Here is a 23,873-nt window from a genome sequence, read left to right on the forward strand (position 1 = left end):
TTAATATAGCCAGATAAAATAAAGGTATTATTAAAGAAACAAAAAAGATGGGGAAAAAATTTTTATTCTTGTTTGAGAAAAAAACCACAGCAATTCTGCTCAGCAGAGATACAATTAGGAACTGTTGTAAAAACTAATCTTCTAGAAAAAGAGGCACTTCAGTAAATAATTTGAGAAATGGTATTTTTAAGCATGCTTTCTGCATTTTAAGAAATAATAAAACAAGAGAAAAAGTGAAAGTTATTTTATTCTTTTACAAGATTTATTTTATTTTATTTTTTCTTCCCTTTTTTTTTTTTGGGAGGATTCTTCCCCCCCCCATCTAAATTTTATTCTAGAAAGCACTGAAACAAAACAGAAGTATTTCTTCACCATAATGAAGAGGTCTCCTCCTCTGATGCAAGGCCTCTTCAAAGTAGCTGAATATCATGAGCTTTTGTATACCTAAATGCAGCTTTAAATACTTATCATTCATCAAGCAATCATGAATCACATAAATAACTTTTTATTCAAAATATTTTTTTTAAAAACAGTGTTTAGATATAATCATTTACTGAGAATTATCTGGATACACTAAAGTAAACATGCCATTCAAAATAAGTCTAATGTTAATTGCTTAGAATTTCTTAGAGCTTTCAACAAAAGGTTCATCCACCACAAAAGATTCTTAGAAAAACAGTTTCCATTGGACAAGAGGAAAAAGCCCTCGGAGGTACCCTCAGAGGTACGAATAAACTGGCTAAAAGAAACAAGAAGAGGTCAGATTACCATACAGAGAGCAGTTACCAGCAACATCCAGAGAGAATCCATGTTGATCCCCTTGTTGTTTGGTAATATTAACAAGTCACCTGGAAAAAGGAGAAGGACTGAAGTGACAAAACTCCTTGTCTTAGAACAGAACTCAGGTGACTGCAGCTGAAGGGGTTTTTGTTTGGTTGGTTTTTTGAGGGTAGGTTTGGTTTTGGGGAGTTTTTCCTATTTTGTTTGTTTTTAGAGAGAGAAAATATGGATGATGCAAGAAGGAGAGATCTTTTATGTCTCATAAAAATGGTATGGGACTCTAGGGATTGTTTTATCAGAAAGCACATTTAGAACACAAGGAAGTGTGAATTATGTTAAGAAAGTAAATTCAACGGTGCATCTTCTACAAATGAGCATTCTGAAGTCCACAGGTATTAAATTACTTTGAAAAAAGGCAATTGATATGGAAAGACAGAGAAGCCCACTCTAAGTCCAAAAACCACTGAGTGGCCATAGGGAAGAAGATATATAGCAGGAAGGACCACTTTTTAAGCATCAGTTACTAGTACTGGGTACAGAACACTGGTTTAGATCAATTTGAAGTGTGACCTATTATTTTTAGGTAATTCTGTTTGCTCATGCATGATAGAGTCATGCAATATGTAGTGTTATAGCCTCTTTCATTAACACCATACATCTGGTTTTTCAAGAGATAATATGCATGAAAAGAAAGACTTCACATGCACCAAGTCTGGACAATACCACATCAGAAGGGGCAACTGATATGTTGAAGGACAGGGCTGCTATGTGCAGGGACCTCAACATGCTGAGAAATGGGCCAACAGGAACCAGAAGGAATTCAAAGGCAGATGTAAAGTCCTGCACCTGGGATGAAAAACAACAGGAGCCAGTACAGGCTGCAGGTCAATTGCAGATTTGCAGAAAGGGACATGGGGGACCTCACGGACACAAGTTGAATCCAAGTCAGCAGTGTGCCCTTCAGCAACAAGAACTGACTGCTTTCCAGGTTGCATTAGCAGAAGTGTTGCCAGCAGGCTGAGGGACACAGGCATTCTACTTTGATAAGGCTGTATCTGGAGTTGCACTGAGTTTTCTGCTCCCCAGAACAAAAGGCAGACATTGCCATGTTGGAGTGAGTGCAGAAGACCACCAAGATGATTGAGCACTGGGGCACCTAATATAGGAGGAAAGACTGGGAGAATTGGGTTTGTTCAGCCTTAAGAAAAGGCTTGGGAGGCAGGAGCAGTGCAGATATTATTGCTGTCTGCAACTACCTAAAAGACAGAGAAAAAGAACCACACTGTAGCTCCTGATTCCCTGTGGAAGAGTTTCCTACCACTGAAGATGCTGCTTTAAAAAAGGCAAAAAGTTGAACTCAATTATTCAAAAAGCTTTATGATCAAGTTTAACGTCAAGATTGTTTGTTTTCTCAACCATAGTCATGCCACTGAGCACACTGACAAAAGTTAACCACTCATTAGTCACAACAATTCAAATCCCATTAAAAAGCAGTAAATCACATGGTCAGGGATGTACGCAACCATTTGTGTACAAAATAAACCTACCACTGCTTCTTACGATGCCATGTTCTCAGTTTGCATTCAAAAGTTCAAGTACGGATAAAGAACAAGTTTTGTCTCAAGCATTTTAACAGCTAAGAACTTGGAAGCCTGTGAGCACATGAATGGAAGAGTTCTAAGGAATCCAAATTCTGTCTTGCACAGTAATCCAAAACAGTTATGGAATTAGCATTGATTTATTAATAACATTAACAGCTATGTATAAGGAGTTCTTGATTTTTAAATTTAATAGACTTCTTTATCCCTTAAGTTATGCGGAAAAAAGATCTAGGACACGTTAATCGTCAAGACCCAATAACACTTTACCTTACTAGCTAGAAAGAGAACTTGGAAAGTGAAGCTCAGCATCAGCAAGAATAGCAGTCACTGCATGTCATATTTGCAGTCTCATTTGGAAAACTTTGTGCAATTTGACAATTTAAGTAGCTGGTTTATATAAAAATTTGCAACTTCAGGACCTACATCTACATTTATACTATGGTGCTGAACAAATGCTCTAGTCTACCACACAAGCGTTTTGTTTTATTAAACATGCCAAATACTTAAATTCGATATATACATATAGATTCTTTTATGTAAACTAACTTCTTTGTAAAATTCAGAAGTTGAGCCATTGGGTTTTTCAAGTGTTCAAGAAAGGTATAAAGCAATTCTAATTAACTCCAAATTAGCAACAAAAAGACATTAGGAAATACCAAATCAAGTAAGTTTCTATTAGCAGTAGTCCAGGAAAGCAAAACACTAAAGAACCTACAAAGTCAAGGACAACATTGGGGAAAAAAGTAACACAGTTCCAGTTGCTCTGCTTCTGATTAAGCTGTGCACAGTGCGACACCCCTAACTACTGAAAAATGCCAACCATAAGCCATTTTCTGGTTTGCACACAACAACTGCATGTGCATGGTACAGGAGACCCATAAATTTGAAATCACATACCTCTGCATTTTATATCAGCCTATTCAAATAAGTTTTGAATATAATTATTACTCTAATCAATATTAATATCAAAATTCAGATCTGTAATGACAAATACATATAGTAATATTGACCTCTTTCCCTTAATTAACATATTTCCACTGCATACAAGTTTTATGAACAAAACACTGGAGCTGTGTCATGACAGAAAGAAACCTGAAAGCAGCAGGCTGTGTTTGATTCGGCTTTTACACTTCCCGAAAAACATGTATGTGTGTGCATTCAAAAATTGAAGTTCCTGTGTGCAAAAGGAAATGCCATTTTCTGTTTGTGTGTTATGTATTTGCAGCAAGTATCTGTGACACTACATACCTTTTACCACTACTGTTACCAACCCGGGGGTGTCTGAGCGCTGAGTTCTAAGCCTCCATGCCCACTCTCCTCCTGCTCCCCCTGCTCGCTGTAAGCATTCTCCATAGTCTTTGGGAGTTACGTGGAGCCGTTAGCACCCTTTCCTCCTGGAGTGGGGGGAGTACAAGTGCTTGCTGTAACCTATCTCTGGAGAGGAAAATACGCATACACACACACCCTTTTTCTTAGCGTGCTAAGAACAGCTGTAAAACCGACCCACTCAACTGAGGGTCTGACCATGGCTAGGTCTAAGGAAAAGTAGTTTCAAAAGCACAGCTAGACCTACCTCAACACTAGTGGTATATCTGTAACTAGAATGTATTTAAGATTGTGGAGGATACCGCTATAGTCCTTAGGGGTATAGAAGCATTTGTCTTCTTGATGCACAAACCAGCTTCACCAGATGAAATCCATTAAGATTCAATATGTTTTTTCCCCTATTATTTAAAATGGCACTCTGAAGACAAATTTATAGCAGTATTAACATGAAATTCTGTGACAACTCTAAACATAAGTCAAGCATGGCTTACTGAGATCACTGTGTCCTTAAAGAATATTAATAATAGTGTCCTTATATGGCAAGTCTGCTATATCCTGGTATTTTGACAGTAATTAAAATAAATGGAAGGAGATTAAATAGAGCCTACTTCTTTAAATTGAGGAAGTTTCAAGCAGAGATTCCACAATGAAAAGACTGTCTACAGGAAAGAAGTCCAGTTCTCATTGACAGGCAGAAACATACTGCATTGAACAATTACTTCCAATCAGAGTATTTAATCTGAGTTAACCAGGATATTGTTATTCCTTTGCCAGAATCCCTGTGGTATTTTGATCAAAGATGTAATGTAATAAATGTTGTAATATACAGTGTAAGAGAATCAGAAGGAATATCCTGTAATTTGTAAAGACGAGCTGCAGCACAGGAATTTGACAGAGGCAAATGCAGATTTTTATAGACTCAAAAAATGCATAAACTGCCCATAGAAATGATCTGCAGACAGTAAGTACCCATCAGGTCAGAAAGATCCAGGAACCACTTAAATTACTCCTTAGTCATCCTGCAAATACAAGATGTTGAAAATAAGTTAGCAGGCATTGTATTCTGACAGAGTAAACTTTTAGGTGGTTTTGAGGCTTGCTTATTTAATTATTTTGGGGCCCTGAATGTTTCCAGATGTATGTGTGGGGGAGGAATTGTGCTCCTAGACAAAGTGAAAGACTCCAGCGAGGTCAAAGCAGTAAGGGTGGCCTAAGGCTATGAATAATGACTCCTAACACCATCTTTCAGGCTGCTCTCCAAAGGCAAAGGAGTGATGATCACCAGCGACAAGGAGCATGACTTTCAAATACCAACACCCTAAAGACATAAATCACAAGTCCAGCCAGTTATGAAGAACAAAAAGGCTTTTGAAAGCTTACCTGCCTAAGTTATGTAAAATGAAGGAGAATCAGGAAAATTACAAGTATGATATAATGTCACAGGGTAGAATGTCTAGAGCTAAAAAGCACACACCTTCCTCTATATCTGGATTAGAAGACCAATCCAAAATGAGTAAGAGTTACTTCAAACCCAAAATGGTTTGGTCATTCAAAACAGCAATACATACTGTATCTTATTCCACATACATCCTAACTCCATGTTGCCAGAAACATTAATACAAATTTCAGTCTTCAGCTTAAACTTCGGTTGTTAAGTTACAGTAAAAGTCATAAGGGGAAAGATAATATCTATCTCCACATGCTATGTATACCACAAGGTTCAACTGCAATAGTTATTAATAAAAAACTGAAAGCTCAGCTTCAGTTCATTCATGGTTAACCCTTTTAAATAGTTCACTAGTTCTGACAGTTCTATAAACTTATGAAACTAATTTCTTTAAGAGGTAAGATCTCCTGCTCAGTGAGCAATTATCCAAAGATTAGTGTCTGGTAATTCATTTATTCCCTTCAATGAGCAGAAATAATGGGGATTGGGTTTCTGTGACTTTAAGCAGCTCATGCTCAGTTACTACCAGATGCTCAAAGTCATCACAATGAATCAGAGCAGGAAAATACATTAATTGGATTAAGTGTTACTTTTACCTTTCCCTCTTTCCAATTGAAAATGGAGAGTATTTTACCTCCTTTAATATGAGGAATGTAAAAGTAAGTGTAACAAGAATAATAGTAAAACAACAGAGGAGTAATTCCATTTTCCTGCATTTCTTCTCTGGTTTGAGGGCTTGGAAAAAGCAAACGGTTGCAAACAACTCAGCTACAGAACCCGTAGAAACCAGTGCTTCATATTGGCAATTTGCATCAGTAAAGTACTGATAACTGATACATACAGGAAGTCAGAGACCTTACATCTTGCTGCTGAAGATCAACAACAAGAAAACAAAATCTTGAGATGAATTGTCTAGATAACAGTCTCACTTAAGGGGAAGAAAGAACAGTTTCAGAAAGAAAAAAACCAAAATACTCTTCAAGCCATTTTCTAATAGAACAGCACTGACCTTTCCAGATGCTGCCCATATACAGACAATAAATGTTAAGAAAAGAAAGAAGTGGCCCTTCATTTGCATGCAGAACCTTGGAGTGCCACTGGTTGCCTGCACCTGTTTAAGCCAAAACCAGGCAGCATGCTATTCGAATGATCTATTTTCATAGCAACTGGCTTATTTTCAGAGAAACTGAAAGCATTACAGAACAAGAAAAAGTAGAATGCTCAAGTTAAATAAAGGATAAATCAAAATAGAAACATTTTAATGTATCATATATATTCATCATACATAAAGTGAGTACCAATGTGAACATAATCAGGACTTCTTACATCAAGAGATCAGCATACATGATGTCTAGGCTTTCAGATTCAGTTTTTCAGCTGTTGTTCAATCTAACCTGTAATACCAACATAACCCAAAAATATCTACAAATTCTGTTACAGCTGAATACTCTCAAGTTATATTTGCTACAATGTTTTCTTAGAATAAGAAAACATTACCAGAATGCTTCCACTTGTATTTGTTTATATCCAGCTAAATCTTAGTCAGCTAACCTACTTAATAGACAGTTTCCTCCTAAAAAAACTCCAAATTTCATTTACAAGTATTTGGTCATCTTCATGAGATAATTAACACATGATCAAAAGTCTCAAATAGCATATTAGCCCAGCCAACACTTTAAAATTAAAAAAAGTTGACTGGCAAGTACCAACGGGCATCTCCCAGATACTTTGGCAAAGCATTATGCCCTGCCATGACAACTTTCACAGGATCAATGCACTGCTTCAGAAAGGAAGCCATTTTCAGTTTCTAGCTCCTACCAAATGTGGGGCTCAGCATGAATTCCCTCTCCCGGAGACAGGACATAAGTGACTGGCACTGTCTGGCCTCTATTGTATGCCAGGGGCTCTGTAATCCTGCCAAGATCAAAACTGGAAACAGAAAGGTTACAGAGGCAAAAATCACACTGAGCTGCTATACCTTGCCTCTGAGAACATGCTTTAGAAGTCTACCAATGTTGGCTGGTAAACTACTTCATCTTTCTTGATGTATTCACACTGATTATTTTCTTCAGCATAGCTTAACTTTGCACATCAACAAACCACTGGCCACAATCATGCCTGGAAAAGTTGCCTGTAACTGACTCTTATTTGGAAACAGCTGAAAATAATGAAGCACCTACAATTATAGGCTAACTGTTGGGAGCTACATAAATGAATTTAAGCATTTCAACTACAAGATGAATTTACCTTTACTTCTGAGGAACAGAATCATACAAAAGCATTGGGCACAGAAACTCAGCATCAGCCTGTTTTCCATATGCACATGAACTAAGTTCTAGAACAATTAGAGGTTGAAGCTCATACAACATCACATGGAAGACAGTTCAGCAAATACAGATAAATTAGTAACTACATACAACATCAGAGCATCAAAGAGTTCTATGGGGCATTGTTTTCTATACCAATCTTATCAGGCTCTGATAAACCTTCAAAAGGGAAGATAACTTTGAAAATAAAACCCCTAATGATCCAACTAACTGGGTTTGTAAATGCGATCTCTAACTAGCAGGCACTGGTGTGCATGTTGGAGTGTGGATACTGTTAGTCAGAGCAAAGACAGTACAGATGTAGCCCATACTCACAAGTGTATGACAGTTTTTTGTTGTGCCCACCAACAAAAGTTAAATGCTCAGGGTCAATACAGGACACCTGGAGTTGGATTCAACTTCCACGTTAAAGCACCCAAGTGTAGATGTCTGTGAGGAGTCAAATCTCCCACTAGAGTCAGTGGAGATCTAGTCAGCACAGCTAGGGTAAACTGTGGAGTTTCAGTACACCCTAAAGTTGAAGCCTGCGTCTGGCTGGCTGAGTAACTCTCCAGATTCCAGTGAATGTACTGAACTGACTAAATCTCCATCTACTATAATCTGCAAGTTGAATCCCATACCTTGCCAGTTCTCTCCTGGTGTAACATCACTCTTGCATATTTTATGTCACTGGATGAAAAAACCCAGGTCACTCAATATCCCAGTGCAGCAAAACAGATAAGCAGAGCAAGGCAAAAGAAAAAACACCAATAAAAGCAAAATGCACATTACTGGTCCAGCGTGATGCCAAGCATCACTGAATGACTGGCACCAGTGCCATTTAGGAAGGCTGCATTGCACCTCAGTACATATCATGCCTTTCAGAACACAACAAAACCCTCCGACCATTACATTTGCTTCAACAGTCCCACAGCGACACAGACAAAACAGGAAAAAGAAAGGCAGAGGGGAACAACTATATATAGTTCACCTATTTATGATTTTAGCACATGCCAGAAATAACGCCTGAAGGCAAAAATGCAACTATAATACTTCCAAACTGATACTCCTTAGAGACAAGCATATGTACAGACTAGCTCTAAAATCCTATGATGCTGTTTTCTATCACAAAACACTTGTGATACCCTTGTCTTACTAAACTGAAATTCACTACTTACAGAATTTCAAAGGATGTGTGCCTGTCTAAGCTAAACCAATTGCATGTAGAAAAAGGCTTTACAATTATGAAATTACTTCATAAGAAAATGGAGAGAGTAGCTGAAGACAAAAATTAACCGCTAAAACAAATGACAATGCCAACAGCAAAGCATAGTGTAATCAAAAGCAGTACAAGTCAATTCGGAAGGTAAGAGCTTATATAATCAAGCAAATAAATCTGTGTGGATGCAGCATTCTCACTAAAGGGTGGCTTAACAAGACATGTCCTACCTTTAAAATAAGCAGATTGATTTTTACCTTTGATCTCTTCTTCCCCAGCCCTAATAATTGGTGGAGGCTCCTTCTTCCTTCCTCTGCATTTACACTAGTTCCAAACTCCCCTAATTTCAACTATCTGTGTGTAAGCACTGCTAAACCATTCTCTAACTACCTCTCAGGTTCACACTGAACATCCATGCACTCCCCCGATCACAAACCCTTAATCCCATTCCTCAACGTCTTTGCATTATACAAAGCTACACTCAAAACTTCACTAAGAGGTTGGCCACCACAGGCACTTATTAAAGAAAATGAAGAATTTTAACAATCATGCAGTTTCACAGTTAATGGCAAGATTACCTTAAAATTAATTGATCACACTCCCAAGATCCGAGTTGTGCACAGAGACAGGGGTAGTTCTGGTGGTAATGGCACAGGGAGCCTAAGCGAAAGAACAGTTTATGGCCCTTGTGATTCTTCCATCAGGAAATTTAAAGTTAAGAAAAGGTAGAGTGTACAAACTGATGGAGGACCCTGCATTACAGAGCAGATGCACTGCCTTTGCTAAAAATAAAGAGTAGGCAGTGATGGTCTATAGTTTGTTAGGAAACAGATAAGGTATATACAAGATACAGTGGCTATTAGAGGGCAGCCTCTCCCCCTCCTCTGGTTGAAGAGTTTATGGGCTTTTATGTCATATAGGTATAAAATTAATAACATAATACTTTGCTCTGCATCCTGCTTAATAGATAAAGTCAAAGATGCATCTTAAGCTCCAGACTGGGAAATATTATCAGGATTGATTCTTAAGTATATTAATTTTTATTTTATCAGAATCAACACTGGTTTATAACACAGGAAGCAGTGCTAAAAATTGTGTGGACAAAATGGAGCATTTAACTCAAGCATGATTTACTTAAATTCTGAGAAGATCCAATAAATCTACTAGTCAGCTACAATCACATCAGCCAGAGATTTGCAAACTAGTCACCTTGTCCACATTACTGTTACTAGCCATTTCTAAGTCTAAATATGACCAACGCTCTTAATTACCTTTTAAAGTCTATTGAGCCTCTTCTATTTCAGATTTTAGTTTAGAAAAACAGTGACCAGGTTTTAAGGCATTATGACCAAGCTGTGGTATCTCAGTCACAGAAATTGTTCTCTTCCAGAAAAACAGAAATAAGTATGTTGAAGAGGAACTACAGAAATTACAAGAAGCTCAAGAAAAGCAGAGCTCTAACCTTGTTTTTAAAGCAATGTCTTGACAAAAACAAGAAAAGTCTTTCCATTCTAAGGATACTGTTTGTAATACCAACATCTTCTGCACCATAAAAACTGACCAGCAATCTCTCAGGCTGAGTTCCTATCCCAAAGAGCTAGCACTCGAAGTTTCCACAGGATCCATGCTTCTTACAAACAAAAAGCTGTGAGAAATGCTAAGATTTATCACCTTCAGAAGGCAATGTAAAACTTGCAGCAAATTTTCATCTTGAAATTAAGTTTTATCCTTTTCACTCTGAACCTTAATTTGAAACCTACAGAAATGCTCTCTCATTAAGCATCTACATCCTTTTTGTTTGAAACTCCAGAACAACCACATAGGTCCAGTTGTAGACAGTCTTAAAGATATGATGCAATTTTTCACCTGGTTTTTGAATTTACTGTTTACAGCACCATGCTTACCTACCCTGCTCAAGAAAATATGCACCTAGAAGACTTGGTAGGTGGGATACCTCATAAAACAGGAAGGAAATCTCAGTTGCTCACAGGTAGCCATGACTGTATCCCAAAAAACAAGCAGCAGAGTAGTTTGTAGAGTATCTGCCCATCCCTACCTGTATTTTCCCAATACAATTACCATTAATAAATACAGTTAGATTATTTACAAAGTATTTAAAAATATTTTGACCAATTGCTGAAATACCTGTAGAGACTGAACTTGTATCATATACATTAATAGTAAATTAAGTGTATTATACCACACATACAAAAGATTAACACTGTCTGAAAAACAAATGCACTAAACAGTATTAATTTCAGGATTAACACTATTTGAAATTAGAAGCTAATAAAAGCATTTTGTCACTTTTTTTTTTTAAAGTATTTACATTGGCAAATCAGTTTTACAACTCTGAGGTAGCATGAATTGCATGCAACATGCTATTTTCTTTGCCTAATATTAGAAAAAGCAATAAAAATCCAGAACACCAAAGTTAGGTCATGCTGACTAAACTTCTGACTGTGCATACAAAAGACTAACATTGTCCATACTGATTTTGTGCAGTTCTACTCCAGCCTTCCCACTAAGCTACCCAATTCTGTCCTCGTCCCCCCACACACACCTTCAAGGGTCAGTGATTTCACTGCATGAAACTAAATGTTCATTAAACTGCTGCACTATGAACAAAAGACCTTGATATCTACAGAGGTGTAAAAAGCTGTTAATGCTCATGTTTCAATTCGTAAAAAATGGGGTTACTCTGATAGGATTAGAAAATACATCTCAAGCTTGCACACTTTATTTAAGCTTCCAGAAAATTTCCTAGTGTTGATTTAATTTTCTAGATCACTGCCTGCACCCAGCAGTGTCAGAAATTATAAATTGAGAGTTCTAACTTCTTTCAAGTTTGGAAAGCAGTGTTGGGTTTTGAAGAGCCTAAGCTACATAAATATTTCAAAGGTAGGAAATTACTTGAAGGTATAAAGAACAAAGCACAATTTCAAATTCCCTATATGTGCCAAAACCATAAAGGCTTTCTTAAAGTACAAACCTTCAGTTTTGTCACACATGACAATTTAAACCAATTAACTCAAGGGGCCACAGGCAGTATTTTTGCAAATGAATTGAAGAACCCAAGTCATTGTATAAATTGCACACTCAAGATTTGAAAAAATATTATCTAGCAAGACTACATCGACTTTGAGAAGGTTGTTACTCTGAACCATGACACATACCACTGACAAATGTCCAAGATATGCACCATAGTTCAGGTTCTCGATTTCATTCTCACCTGCTTTGAGGTTAATAGCATCTTTAGGTAAAGCACCATTACCACAGATTCTTTCTTCTCAAAAAAAAGCAGCATTATATAGCAGTCAACCAGTTCAAACCACTTTGAAACTACTATAGTATGTGCTAAGCATGGAGCAAACTGACAATAAGTAGGCTTTCAGTCTCACCTATGTAACCCATTGAGATTATTCCAATCCCAGCATGTTCTTTCTCCAGCATGTCTAATTATAACACAGGATCAGGTTACTGTCCAAGTAAACCCTGGCTGTGTGGCCCAAGAACACTCAGTACTTCTGACTCTCTTGATAGGAGATACAGGCCTCCTTGGGCAAACCAAATTGGTTTGTGTTGAACACCAATGTCCTTGTTGTTCAACTGTTCATTCTGTATACTGCTTAGCTGCCATCCAGACTTTAGTCTAGAGCAAACTAAGCAGCTCCTTAGGAGACATCTGGATAGTACATGTCTGTGTATAGAAAATAAACAAGACAGTCACAATAGTCAGTCCAAGGACAACGGGGAGCTCTGGAGTGCCAATACCAGAGACAGCACAGACAAAAGCCTCCAAAGATATGGCCCATCTCAACATTCACCAAGGATCACTTTTTAATGAATACTAACATTCTCTTTTCTTCTTGAATTCTTTGGCTCTTAAGCATCCAATGCAATACAGTAAGAGCTCAAACTAGGACTCCCCTAATTAGAAGGATCCCTTTTTGGTGTTGTAGTCAAGAAATGTGGGTTGTTGGTTTTGGGGGTTTTTTTTGCAAAAGAGCAGCTTTCCTACCTTGTACATAAGAACATTGATCCTGGTCATCATATAATGAACTTGCAATTATCAAAGCTGTGTTTTGTTCCGAAAGAAAGGACTGTTCATTCCTTCTAGACTGCAGAAGCAGAAAGCTTAAATATCACAGTTTATTTAGGACATTCTACCATAGTGTTTTATACTTTCTCAGAGTTACAGCATTGATAAAAAAAGAGTTAAATTTATTAAACATTTTAAAAATCTGCCAACTGTGGTATCAACATACTTCTTTACAATGAACTAGAAAGTTTTTGGGTGCTTACCCAATGCATTTTCTATTTGGAACCTTATTATTGAAGCACCTGGAAAAAATGACTAAAATCCAGACTGTGAGCCAGAAGACAATCCTTACTTTTTACAAGTCACTTCCAAGAGGACAATAGAGATTCAGGGAATTAAATTAATAGCTAAAATGTTTTAAATTACTTCTTATTCCTCATATATACGTATGTTCTTAAAAACCACAAAAGAAAAAACTATTTTGAGGTACTTTGAACATATACATAAAGTATAGCTCTACTGAACAAAGCACACTGTTTCATTATTTCTGCTTATTACAGCAAAAAGGCAACAAGAAAGTTGCTTTACAACTTGCAGTTCAAGTACAACCCCACCATCTAAGGGACACCATGTTCCATGGGATTATAGACATGCTGCTGATAACAGCAAGAGGCTGGGCTCAACATGCCAGTAATCCCTTCCTGTGTGTGGCAACTAACACTGATGATTTTTAAATTGGTCCTATCCTTGCTAAAGAGCTGCTACTCTAACTTAGCTATTAGAACAAGTCATTCCTATCCAGTTCCCATGCAAATTAACTGCAGGATATAAAACAGAGCTGCTATTATTGTAATAAATTAGATTTTTGGAAGTAAAACAGATAATGTAAGATCACAAGGGAATGTTTTCTCATAGAATTATCCTTTCTGTACATATTTGCTGAAGGTTAAACTGCAGTAGTCTAAGGCTGCATTAACTGTGTGTGTTCACAAAACAAAAGATTAAAAAATCTGTGGAAGGTATATGAAAGAACCTTTATTATTCCTTCTGCCACAATGAGTATTCTAAAATAAAGCAGTTACATTATCAATGCTACATTAGCTTGGATGCAATTAATCAGTACATCTTCTTCCTTGCAGTTCACAGAGGAGAAGCAATTTTGAATTGGGCAATTACTTGCTAAGCATTATAGATTAATGTTTATTGAAAATCCTTATTTTCTTTAGCAACATACAGCAATTTAAGTTAGAATTTTATGAATATTCCTCTCACTTCAAAGCATGGTCTTTGAGGTGTAGGATTCTATTAAAAGTTTTTATTCATAATTCAGACCAAAAACCCTTCTCATCCCTAGATGATGTAACATTACAAAGATTTGTAAAAAAATTGTCTTAAAATTCCAGACTGAGATTCATATAGGTTTTTCTGAAAACTAAAGTGAAGAATTTTTTTGTTTTACATACATTTTGTTTAAAATTCAAAGGCTAGAAAATATCAAGAGTTCCAATTACAAAGTTTTCTTAACATTTAGCAAACTAAAGATGCTTTCATGTCATTGATCACACACTTATTCCCAAATGTTTTATAAGTATTAATAAACTAATCCATAAGTCTAGAAACAAGGAACTGAAATACAGATTAGGATAGTTTCCAAGAGTATAAGAATTCTACAGCTAAACCTGAACAGCCACTCAGTTCCTCAGTTAAAATTATCTGCATGTGGCTCTTCAAATAGTAAATAATATCTATATAGTATTTAGAAAACATGAAATACTAGATTTCATATGACTGTTGAAGCCTCACATTATTAAAGGGGCTGGCCTAAAGCACAGCTCCAACAGCACAGCCAAGGCAACCAGACATAGCAGTTTGCACAGCAGCTAGACAACAGCAGGGCATACCAAAGAAGGCCAGCAGCTCTTCTCAGAACAGCAAACACTTGCTCAGCAGTGGTGGTGCCACAGGCCACAGCCCCCAGCAACAGCGAAGCAACTGTCCCTGACACACCATAGGTTCTGACCCAGACTGTGTTCCTGAGGGAGGATGCATCTGAGCAGGTCTGGGACCCCTCAGGGAGGCAGCAGGAGCCAGACTACTTGCCTGCAGGAGGTGTGTGCTGGTGGAGGAGGTGTGTTACCAAGTGAAGGAAATGTGGGAGGAAGTCAACACACTGCAGAGCATTGGAGATGACAAGAAAGAGATTGACCTTATGTTCTCTGAGACCCTGAAGCTTCAATAATCTGAACCCCCCCAACTGTGCTGAAGGAGGAGCAGGTAGTCTGCTTATTACTGAATCCAGTAAAACGCTGCAAACATGATCAAGGAATTGGAGCATCTGACATATGATGAGAGGCTGAGCGAGGTGGAGTTTGTTAGGCTCAAGAAGAAAAGGCTCGGGATCTTATAAGTGTGCATAAACACTTGAGGAGAGGAAGTAAAACACAGACTGAGCCAAACTTCTCAGCGGTATTCAGTGAAAGGACAAGAGGCAATGGACACAAATTGAAATGCAGAGAATTCCATTTAAATATAAGAAAAATCTTTTTTACTGTGAGGGTGGTTGAACACTGGCACAGGTCACCCACAGAGGCTGTGGAGTCTCCATCCTTGGAGATGGCCAAAACCCAACTGGGCAAGGTCCTCAGCAGCCTGCTCTAGCGTGGCCAGAGAAGGGTGACAAAGCTGGTGAGGGGTCTGGAACACAAGTCTTATAAGGAGCGGCTGAGGGGAACTGGGGTTGTTCAGTCTGGAGAAGAGGAGGCTGAGGGGAGACCTCATCGTTCTCTACAATTACCTGAAAGGGGGTTGCAGAGAGGTGGGTGCTGGTCTCTCCTCCCAAGTGACTGGCAACAGGACAAGAGGAAATGGCCTCAAGTTGCACCAGGGGAGGTTTAGATGGGATATTAGGAAAAATTTCTTTACTGAGAGAGTGGTGAAACACTGGAACAAGCTGCCCAGGGTAGTTGTGGCGTCACCATTACTGGAGGTGTTCAAGGAATGTGTGGACGTGGCATTGCGGGACATGGTTTAATGGGCATGGTGGTGTTGGGTTGATGATTGGACTTGATGATCTTGCACGCCTTTTCCAATCTTGGTGATTCTGTGAGTAGACATTGCTCCAAGCAGAGAGGCTACAACCTTAACCGTTTTGTTATTATCTGTAATTACCTCAAAATGGCTAAAAGAGTGAATGGACAAGCTATGCTTTAACAGTTTGAGAACAGTCTACTACATTTCTTCATGCAAAACTAGTAACTGAATAAAAGGAAGAGAGATGACCAATAAGGTTTAAACTTCAACTTGGCCTTTAACAACACGCCTCTCAAGAGACTGAAGAAATCAAATCATGAGAAAAGAGACAGAATATTATCAGGAAACTTAGTTTGCTTTGCCTCCAGACAAAGATAAAAGATAAAATCATCTTTATGGATAGGCAAACAGTACCAAGCACTGGTACATCTTGCTAAGTCTAAGAAGAGGGTGTATTAATAAACATATATGTTTTGCTAACTTCCTCTTTAGACAGCAGTTATTTAGGCTGACTCAAAAATCAGGAAGGGATTTGAGGAACCTCAAAGAATTGTAGCCAGAATGGATGAATAAGATAACATTGAACAGACTACAGGGACCAATTAAAAAAAACAAAGTTGAAGGCTAAGGAGCAATGCACACTGGAGAACTTCAAAGTCAGCTAAACTCCACTGAATGAAGGTATTAATAAAAAGCAGCAAGAAAAATACTAGGTTATGTAAATAATGCAAACTAGATAGCACACTGTCATCATAGTATCATGTCATGCCACAAAACAGCAGAGCCTCATTTGGAATATGACACACAGTACCTTTCTTATGCATATTACAGGTTATGGAAGCATCAGAGACTATGACAAAGAAATAACATTAACTGAGAGTATGAAAAACGTTCCACATGGAAAAAAGCTGTTATGATGTGAAAGATTCATCCAAGGATAAGACATAAGGAGACACACACGAAAATATATATACACACACCAGTTCCAAGCCACTTTGTCTGAAAGCAAAATGGCAGATGACAGACCAGCAAGCCATCTACATAAAGTATCTTCAAAATGAGGGACAAAAAAAGTTTCTTCTGCTACTTGGAAGTCACACCAAGTTTGAGTCTACATCCATCTGCAGAACAGTCTAACCACATGATACTGCTGCTTACCTGGATTAGAAATGAGAGTGCTCAATAAAAAGATTTACAGACACCCTTTAGAAATTGCCATTTAAGGATGAAGACTGGAAAACAGACAGTTTTAACACTATCTTAAGAACCATCAAAAAAAGCATTTCTCTTATAAATAAAAATAAGCCCCAAAAAAGTTTAATTTTAACACTTTCACTTAATTTTTTAAAGATGTTTTGAACTATTTTAACCTCATGTTTAAGAACTCTTCCATTACTTTAATGCATGTAACTAGACTAGCATAGCTACAGGCAGGCACTAATACATTTTGCTTTTTAGTGTTGTAACAATGTAATAGCTTTAAAAGAACTTCATCTTTACTGACAAGGTTACACTAACAGCAAATTACTCTTGAGGACATGCAATACCATTTTGCTTTCATCCAACTTTTCACCTCATTAATAAAATACAGTAAACACTTAGTATTTAGGTGTTGAAGGAGATTTTAGAGGATACAGTTTTGTCTGAAAGGCAGCACACAAAACATAACTTGAGCCATGTGCATTTAATGCAGAGTGGTGGCAATAGCCAGCCATCTTTAGAATTTTATAGGGATGTTTCATCCCTGTGAAATTAAAGTACTGCCTCTAAAGAAGCCCACAAAAATAAAATGGTAACTGGCTTTCAGACACATTAGGAGGATTATTCTCCCTACACAATTTGTTGCAAGTTAATCTGCAGTTGGAACAGGAAAAGATCTAACCAATGTGAATTCCAGCAAGTGGAAAACCACAAAAAGACAACCTAACTAGCAGGCACAAGGCTAAATCAGTCTGCAGACTAGTTATCAAGAGTATAAGAGAAATGCTCCAGAGCTGGAAGCATAAGATATGTGTGTATGCGTAAACAGTAGTGGTATTGACTATTCTGTCCTAAAGAGAGACAGCATACTAAAGAAACTACCTTCAACTTCCTAGTTTGACCCAGACATAATTTCAACTACTCCAGAGTCTTCATTTACATACATATTTATAATCACAAAGCCAGGTCAAAAGAGGACAGAAATATGACTGCAGCTGAATTAAACAAATCATTACTTTTACATCAGGTTAGTTTTCAGCCAATCTGCTCCTGTTGCTGGTTCCCTGCAGTGGTTTCAATGGCCACACAAACATGGCAAGGAAGGCGGACTACAGCAGCACCAATACCCATTGGTCCAAGTTTTTGTGGAACTATATCCTTCATTGCAATGTAATCCTTACTGGCCAAACTGTTACACAGTTATGTGCTTTCTTGTACCTCACAAAAATTACAGTTCTTGTGCTCTGATAACTTCTATGTTCCAAATTTGATTTATTACTTCTGAAAAAAAGAGAGGAAAAGTAGTCAACTGCTCTCTTATAAGCCATGTGACAGAGTTCCAGCTTGCCAAGCCTCCCAATTTACTGGAAACCACATCCCATAGAATTAGAGATGAAAGTGTGGTTCTGAAGGACAGATACTGAACAACATCTTGAATTATAACAAAACTGCTGATGGCGTTTTTATCTCTGAAGCAAAGCTCAGGAAGATAGCAAAATATTCAAGGAAAGAGTAAAGGAAAAACTTCTCAACTTCAAGCTATCCTGTTAAATTAAAAAGCCAGTCCTGCTCAGCAAAATTAAGTTACCATATATGGTAGCAGTTCACTGTTCTCAACACTTGCAGATCTTTGTCATCATCCAACATTATTTTCACAGTATCTGAGTTATGACCTGGATATGACAGCAAAGGCAGAATTCTCCTCCCTGCCCCATCAGACGGGCAGCAATCCAGCTCCAAGAGTCCCGATGGTGCTGACGGTGTCAAGCCAGTTCAGTGAACTACCAATCATTCCGATATCCAGATGTATCACCAAAGGCTGCACCTTACAAAGTCAAACCAAGGTAGATACATACAAAGACACAGATAACCAGTTCAGGCCAGCTGATGCACTGTCTTCTAATAACACTTGCTAACACAAAACAAACATGAGGATGCAGAACAGTAATGACAGTACACACTCACTGTGCAGGCCTATTTGTACAAGTGAAGATGAACAAACTTACAGAGAATAATCCAGTGGCATTACAGAACCAGCACTGTAAAGCATACAAAGAGGAGTAATTAAATTAGTAGAACTAACATTTTTATCTACCTTTTCTTTAATAAAACCCAATATTCTTCTCTGTTGCCACTAGTATCTCAGTATTTATTTGCCTTTTGAAAACAGGTACATATACACACACACAAACCTATATAGCAGAGGCATCTATCAAGAGAGCACAACACAGGCCTAGATGGGGCTCACATGCCAGATCTCCAACCAAGGTAACACAGGGGCTGGCTCAGTGCTCCACATCCCTCTGTGCCAACACCAACAGGGAGAGGAACAAAGTGCTCTTCCTACCAGAACCTGGACTGGCCCCGGAGCCCGATCCTTTCCCTTCAAGGACAATCAGACTACAATTGCGTTTGAAGGCTAGAAGCCTACTTGGTCTGCCCTGTTTCCAAGGACTAACAGCTTCCCATATTTCACTGCCATTGTGTTTTTCCACCCAACATGTTCCTCAAACACAATGCGCTATAAACAATGAACGGAGTAGTTTCCTGAGACTTCAGGCACATCTTTCCAGAAGTTTTATACTTAACGTTGTGGGCTTTTCCTCTTCTGTAGTTGTGCATCAATTAGTTTTTGAACAAAAAACTGGCTATACAAGAAAACAATGGAAATGCTTATACAATGCACTACATAAGCAAAGAAACAAGCTTTTTACTAATATGAACACCAAAATATTGTACACTACTTATGTTCAAAATTTTTAATAAAAAAGATTAATTATAATTAGGTGCCCCTTGAAGAAATTTGTGAACCCTCTATAACCCACAGCACAAGATTTTCCATTAACACTCCTAAATCCTGCAACAATGTTAATTATAGTTATTAATCTTATTTATCCAGTGCTGATGCTGCATTCTGGAGACAGCCTCACTGCCTTGCCTGTACTTTTGGTTCCTTCCATTCCTTATCTGCAAGGCAGAGTCACTTCTTGACTACACCCTCCTCCCTTCCACCTCCTCCCATTTTGCCTTTCATACTGATAAATATCCATCCATCTACTAAAAGTAACAAAATAGCACATACTTGATTACTTAATTCCCTCCCATTTTGCCTTACATAGAGATAGGCATCCATTATTAAGAGATTACAAAATGTTATTAAGAGATAACAAAAGTAGCACGTACAATAGTCTACTTAATTCCTCTTTTTGAAGAAAACACCAGGCAAGAGACAGCTACTGGCTGGTCCCAAAAGAGCAGGCACACAAAAGCCTGTGGCAACACATATGCTTCTGGCAACAGTTAAGTAATCTTGTAGTTAAAAAAAGTTGAATTGTGTGGTACTCCGGATCAACTGCAAGATTCCACAGACACCTGGGGTCCCAGGGGAGATTATCTGGAATATTCACGCCTCTCAAAAATCAGCATTTCAGATTTTAAAGAATTTTTTTTCCAGAAGGATTAGAATATTAAATTTTATAATTCAAAGCAAAACCACACAACAAGAAAACTTTCATGACAAATCCCAGTTTTCAAATTCAAACCTGACTCAAACTCAGTTTCCACTGCCAGTTTTGAGTCGCAATCAGTACAAACACAAGAGACTAACTAGATTAAGTACTATAATCAATACCATAGGAATGATCAGGATAGGGTTTTCTCTAACACTAAAGTCATACTGACTTTATCCCATCAGTCATTCTTTTTCTTTCTACAGCATGCCAGCTAATCCATCAGTGTTCAATAAGAGCTACACCACGTGCAATTTGCCATTTCTGATCATAGCTCCCCTTTATGGCAAGCTAAATATTGTATGAGAATTTGTTTAGTTCCGTTCACTCTTAGTCTTATCTTCAACAAGGTAAAAAAACAGCAGACAAACAGTTTATAGGCAATGAGGTTCAACATTAAGGAACAAAAAGTCCTGTTTGACAGCTGCTGCTTAGTCCTTACGGTGCCCAGACCGTTAGGGTACTTTCAGGTATTGAAAGGAAGGACACCTTTTTAGCTGCTGTTCTGCTATTTACAGGAGGCACTTTGGTATTTGCAGTCCTCCTCCTTCACATACACACAAGTTATCTAGTCAGGGCAGCTATTTCATGCTATTTCCCCCAATTTAAAGCCATTTAGATTTAAAAAAGCAAAATGAGCGTCTTCTGCATTACCCAAACCAAAGCACATCTGACAGAGCAAAAACAAAATGCAGCTGTAGCTTTTTTTTTAATAAAATAAAAAAGAAAAAAATTATGCAGGAGGTGCTGGCTGCATCCAGGACTCAGAACTCTTCCTGCTCTTCTAAGCAGGATGCAAAACAACTAGGCTTTAAAGCCAGGTTCCATTTTTTCCCCACTCTTTCCTGCAGTTGGGCAAACATTCCAAAACATGGGTGGAGCACACCCACAATCTCACTTCACTTAAACACCAGTGGTGCAGTTACTCTTCTGGAAAGTAAGAGATAATAATTTCAATTCTTCTCTTGTTGATTTTGACTACTGCACTATTACCTAAGAGACAAAATTTTTTTAAGTACAAGTAGACTATTTTGAGAGATCGTTACAAGAGAACCAGATCCTCAGAAAAAGCAATTACCCCTCTGTACCATGAACAAAGTATCAACCACCCATGTGTTTCTGCATTTCTGACTGGATATGCGCTTCCCTTCTGTGAAGCGGGCACTGCCACACCTGATGTGTAGACATACATCGCTTTCCATCTTTCTAGCTCAAGAACACCAAGCAATATACCCTGTACATCACCACAAACAGTTCAAATGCTGGAGAGCACATCTTGTAATGCTCCAGCTTTCTTATTTCAGTCTAAACAGCTGACCTGGTTTTCTACTTCAGACAAAAATAGTTACTGAGTCAGGGGAGGAAAATTAGCTTCTTTATCTCCTACATCACAACTTCAAGCCCACTTATCCCAATGTAAGGAAGACATAAGTTTCAAAACTCTTTTAAAGGTCTGTAACACCACTCTCTACTGAGAAAGTTTCCTAGAAGGCTTACACCTTTGTAGGGCTACATAGCTGGAACACCTTTTTTAGTAAAAAAAAAAACATAAAAGACAATGTTTGTTTTTTTAATATTTCATTTTAATATTTTAATATGTAAGCTACCTTTTAAATAAGCCAACTTTATTATTGTTTACTACTATAGTAAATATAATAATTATTAATTTATTGCTGTGAAAGCTAAAAAATGGATTTCCTCAACTTACAGAGTCAAAGCACTTTTCAAAGAGAACTTACATAAAATAAAACAGAAAATATGCTCACCTTTGAATGAATTGACGCTTATGTGTCTAGAATGATTTAGATTAGTAATGGCAGAGTGGAGATTTGATTGTGATAGTACTGTTATGTCTTTAGAGTTTAGTAAACATCATTAACTTTACCAGTGAGTTTTGGGATATTGGTTACAGCAGTAAATCTGCACATCGAAATGCTGGTTTTGGCAACTGTTAAGCTCATTCTTGACATATTTTAAGTGCCACTACACCCACTGTTAATTAATCATTTAGACTAATCATTAGGCTAACGGGGGCGGGGGAATAAAAAATTTCTGGGACCACGAGTATGCATTTTTCCCATAATGCATGATGACAGATGCCTAAAAATACCGCTATGGAAGGAGTCAGAGTACACCTGCTTCTCTCCCCGCCGCTTCTCCCCCGATGTCCCTCTGGGGCACGGCTGTGAGCGCAAACCCTCGCAGGGAGGAGAGAGGGGCTCCTCCTCGCCTCGATAAAACGAGTCCCTCAGCCCAGTCCCACGTGCTTGCAGCGCCGCAGGCTCCGGCGCGGCCCTCCCGCCCACCCCGAGGGGTCTCGCTGCCTGCGGACAGAGAGGCGGGACGGGCAGGAGCCACAGCCACCCCCCCGCCCCCCCCGGCCACGCCGCAGACCGGCCCTGTCAGCCCTGCGGAGCGCGGACACTGACAGCCGGAGCGGCTGCACCGCTGGCAGCGAGAGCTACCGGCCAGGGCACCTTCTCCGCCCGGGCTGCGGGCGGGGAAGGCCCGAGGCGGAAAGGGCTGGAAGCCACCACCCGGACCCCTTCCCTCGCTGCCCCTCACCTGTTTTGAACGCCAGCTGCTTGTCCTCGCCGCCGCCGAAGAGCTGGAGCATGGAGACGAAGAGGACCCCGCACGAGTTCTGGATGCCGAAGACGGCGCCGTTGCACCACATGGCGGCCAGCATCACCACCCAGCCCCAGCCGCCCTCGGGGGGCTCAGGCGCCGCGCTCCCGGGGCAGCCCGCGCTCCCGGGGGCCTCCGTCTCCGCCCGGGGCTGCGCCCCGCTCTCGCTGCTCCCGGGGCACCACTCGCCGCCGTTCTCCCGCCGTGGCTCCACCACGGCAGCCGCCGCCGGCGGGGCGGACAGGGGGGCGGCGGCGGGGTCCCCCGCGCCCTGCGGCGCCAGCTGCTCGCTCACCGGCGCCATCCTCAGCCGCGCCGCCGAGCGGGCGCGAGACCCTCCCCGCGCGCCGCTCCCGCTTTTCTCCTTCTCCTCGCGACCTCTCGGCCGCCGCCCGCCTCAGCCCCTCGCCGCGGACATCCCGTGGCGCTCTCTCGTCTGGGTGCGCGCGCCAGAGAGGCCGCTCGCCCCACACACGCGCCCCCCTCTTCCCGCCGCCGCCGCTTTATTTTAAAAGGGGGGCTCCCGTGGGGGCGTCAGCGGCACGAGGGCTTTCCTCCGCGCCGATTGGCTGAGGGAAGGGAGGCGGGGGGGCAAGGGAAGGGCGGTGAAGCCACGCTCCTCTTCCCCCCCCCCCCCCCCCCGCCCTCCTCTTTGCCTCTTCAGCGGAGGGGGTGGGGCGGGGCCGCGGCCGTGGCGTGTCAGCGGCGGCGGCGGCGGCGATAACCGCTCGTGCCGCGGCCCCTCGCCGCCGCCGCTCGGGGAGGGGAAGCGGCGGGGGGGTGGC

The 23,873-nt window shown here is 39.9% G+C and overlaps 1 protein-coding gene across 1 annotated transcript in view; it reads right to left on the reverse strand.

The window, feature by feature from the left end:
- Window positions 1-23,392, reverse strand: part of SLC16A10 (solute carrier family 16 member 10) — an 82,109-nt gene extending 58,717 nt beyond the window's left edge. Inside the window, exon 1 of the mRNA XM_059835255.1 lies at window positions 23,026-23,392. Coding sequence (XP_059691238.1) covers window positions 23,026-23,392 — 367 coding nt within the window. The remainder of the gene's footprint in view (window positions 1-23,025) is intronic.
- Window positions 23,393-23,873: the final 481 nt, after the last annotated feature.

Source organism: Gavia stellata, chromosome 2, assembly GCF_030936135.1.
Source record: "Gavia stellata isolate bGavSte3 chromosome 2, bGavSte3.hap2, whole genome shotgun sequence".
Classification (NCBI taxonomy): domain Eukaryota; kingdom Metazoa; phylum Chordata; class Aves; order Gaviiformes; family Gaviidae; genus Gavia; species Gavia stellata.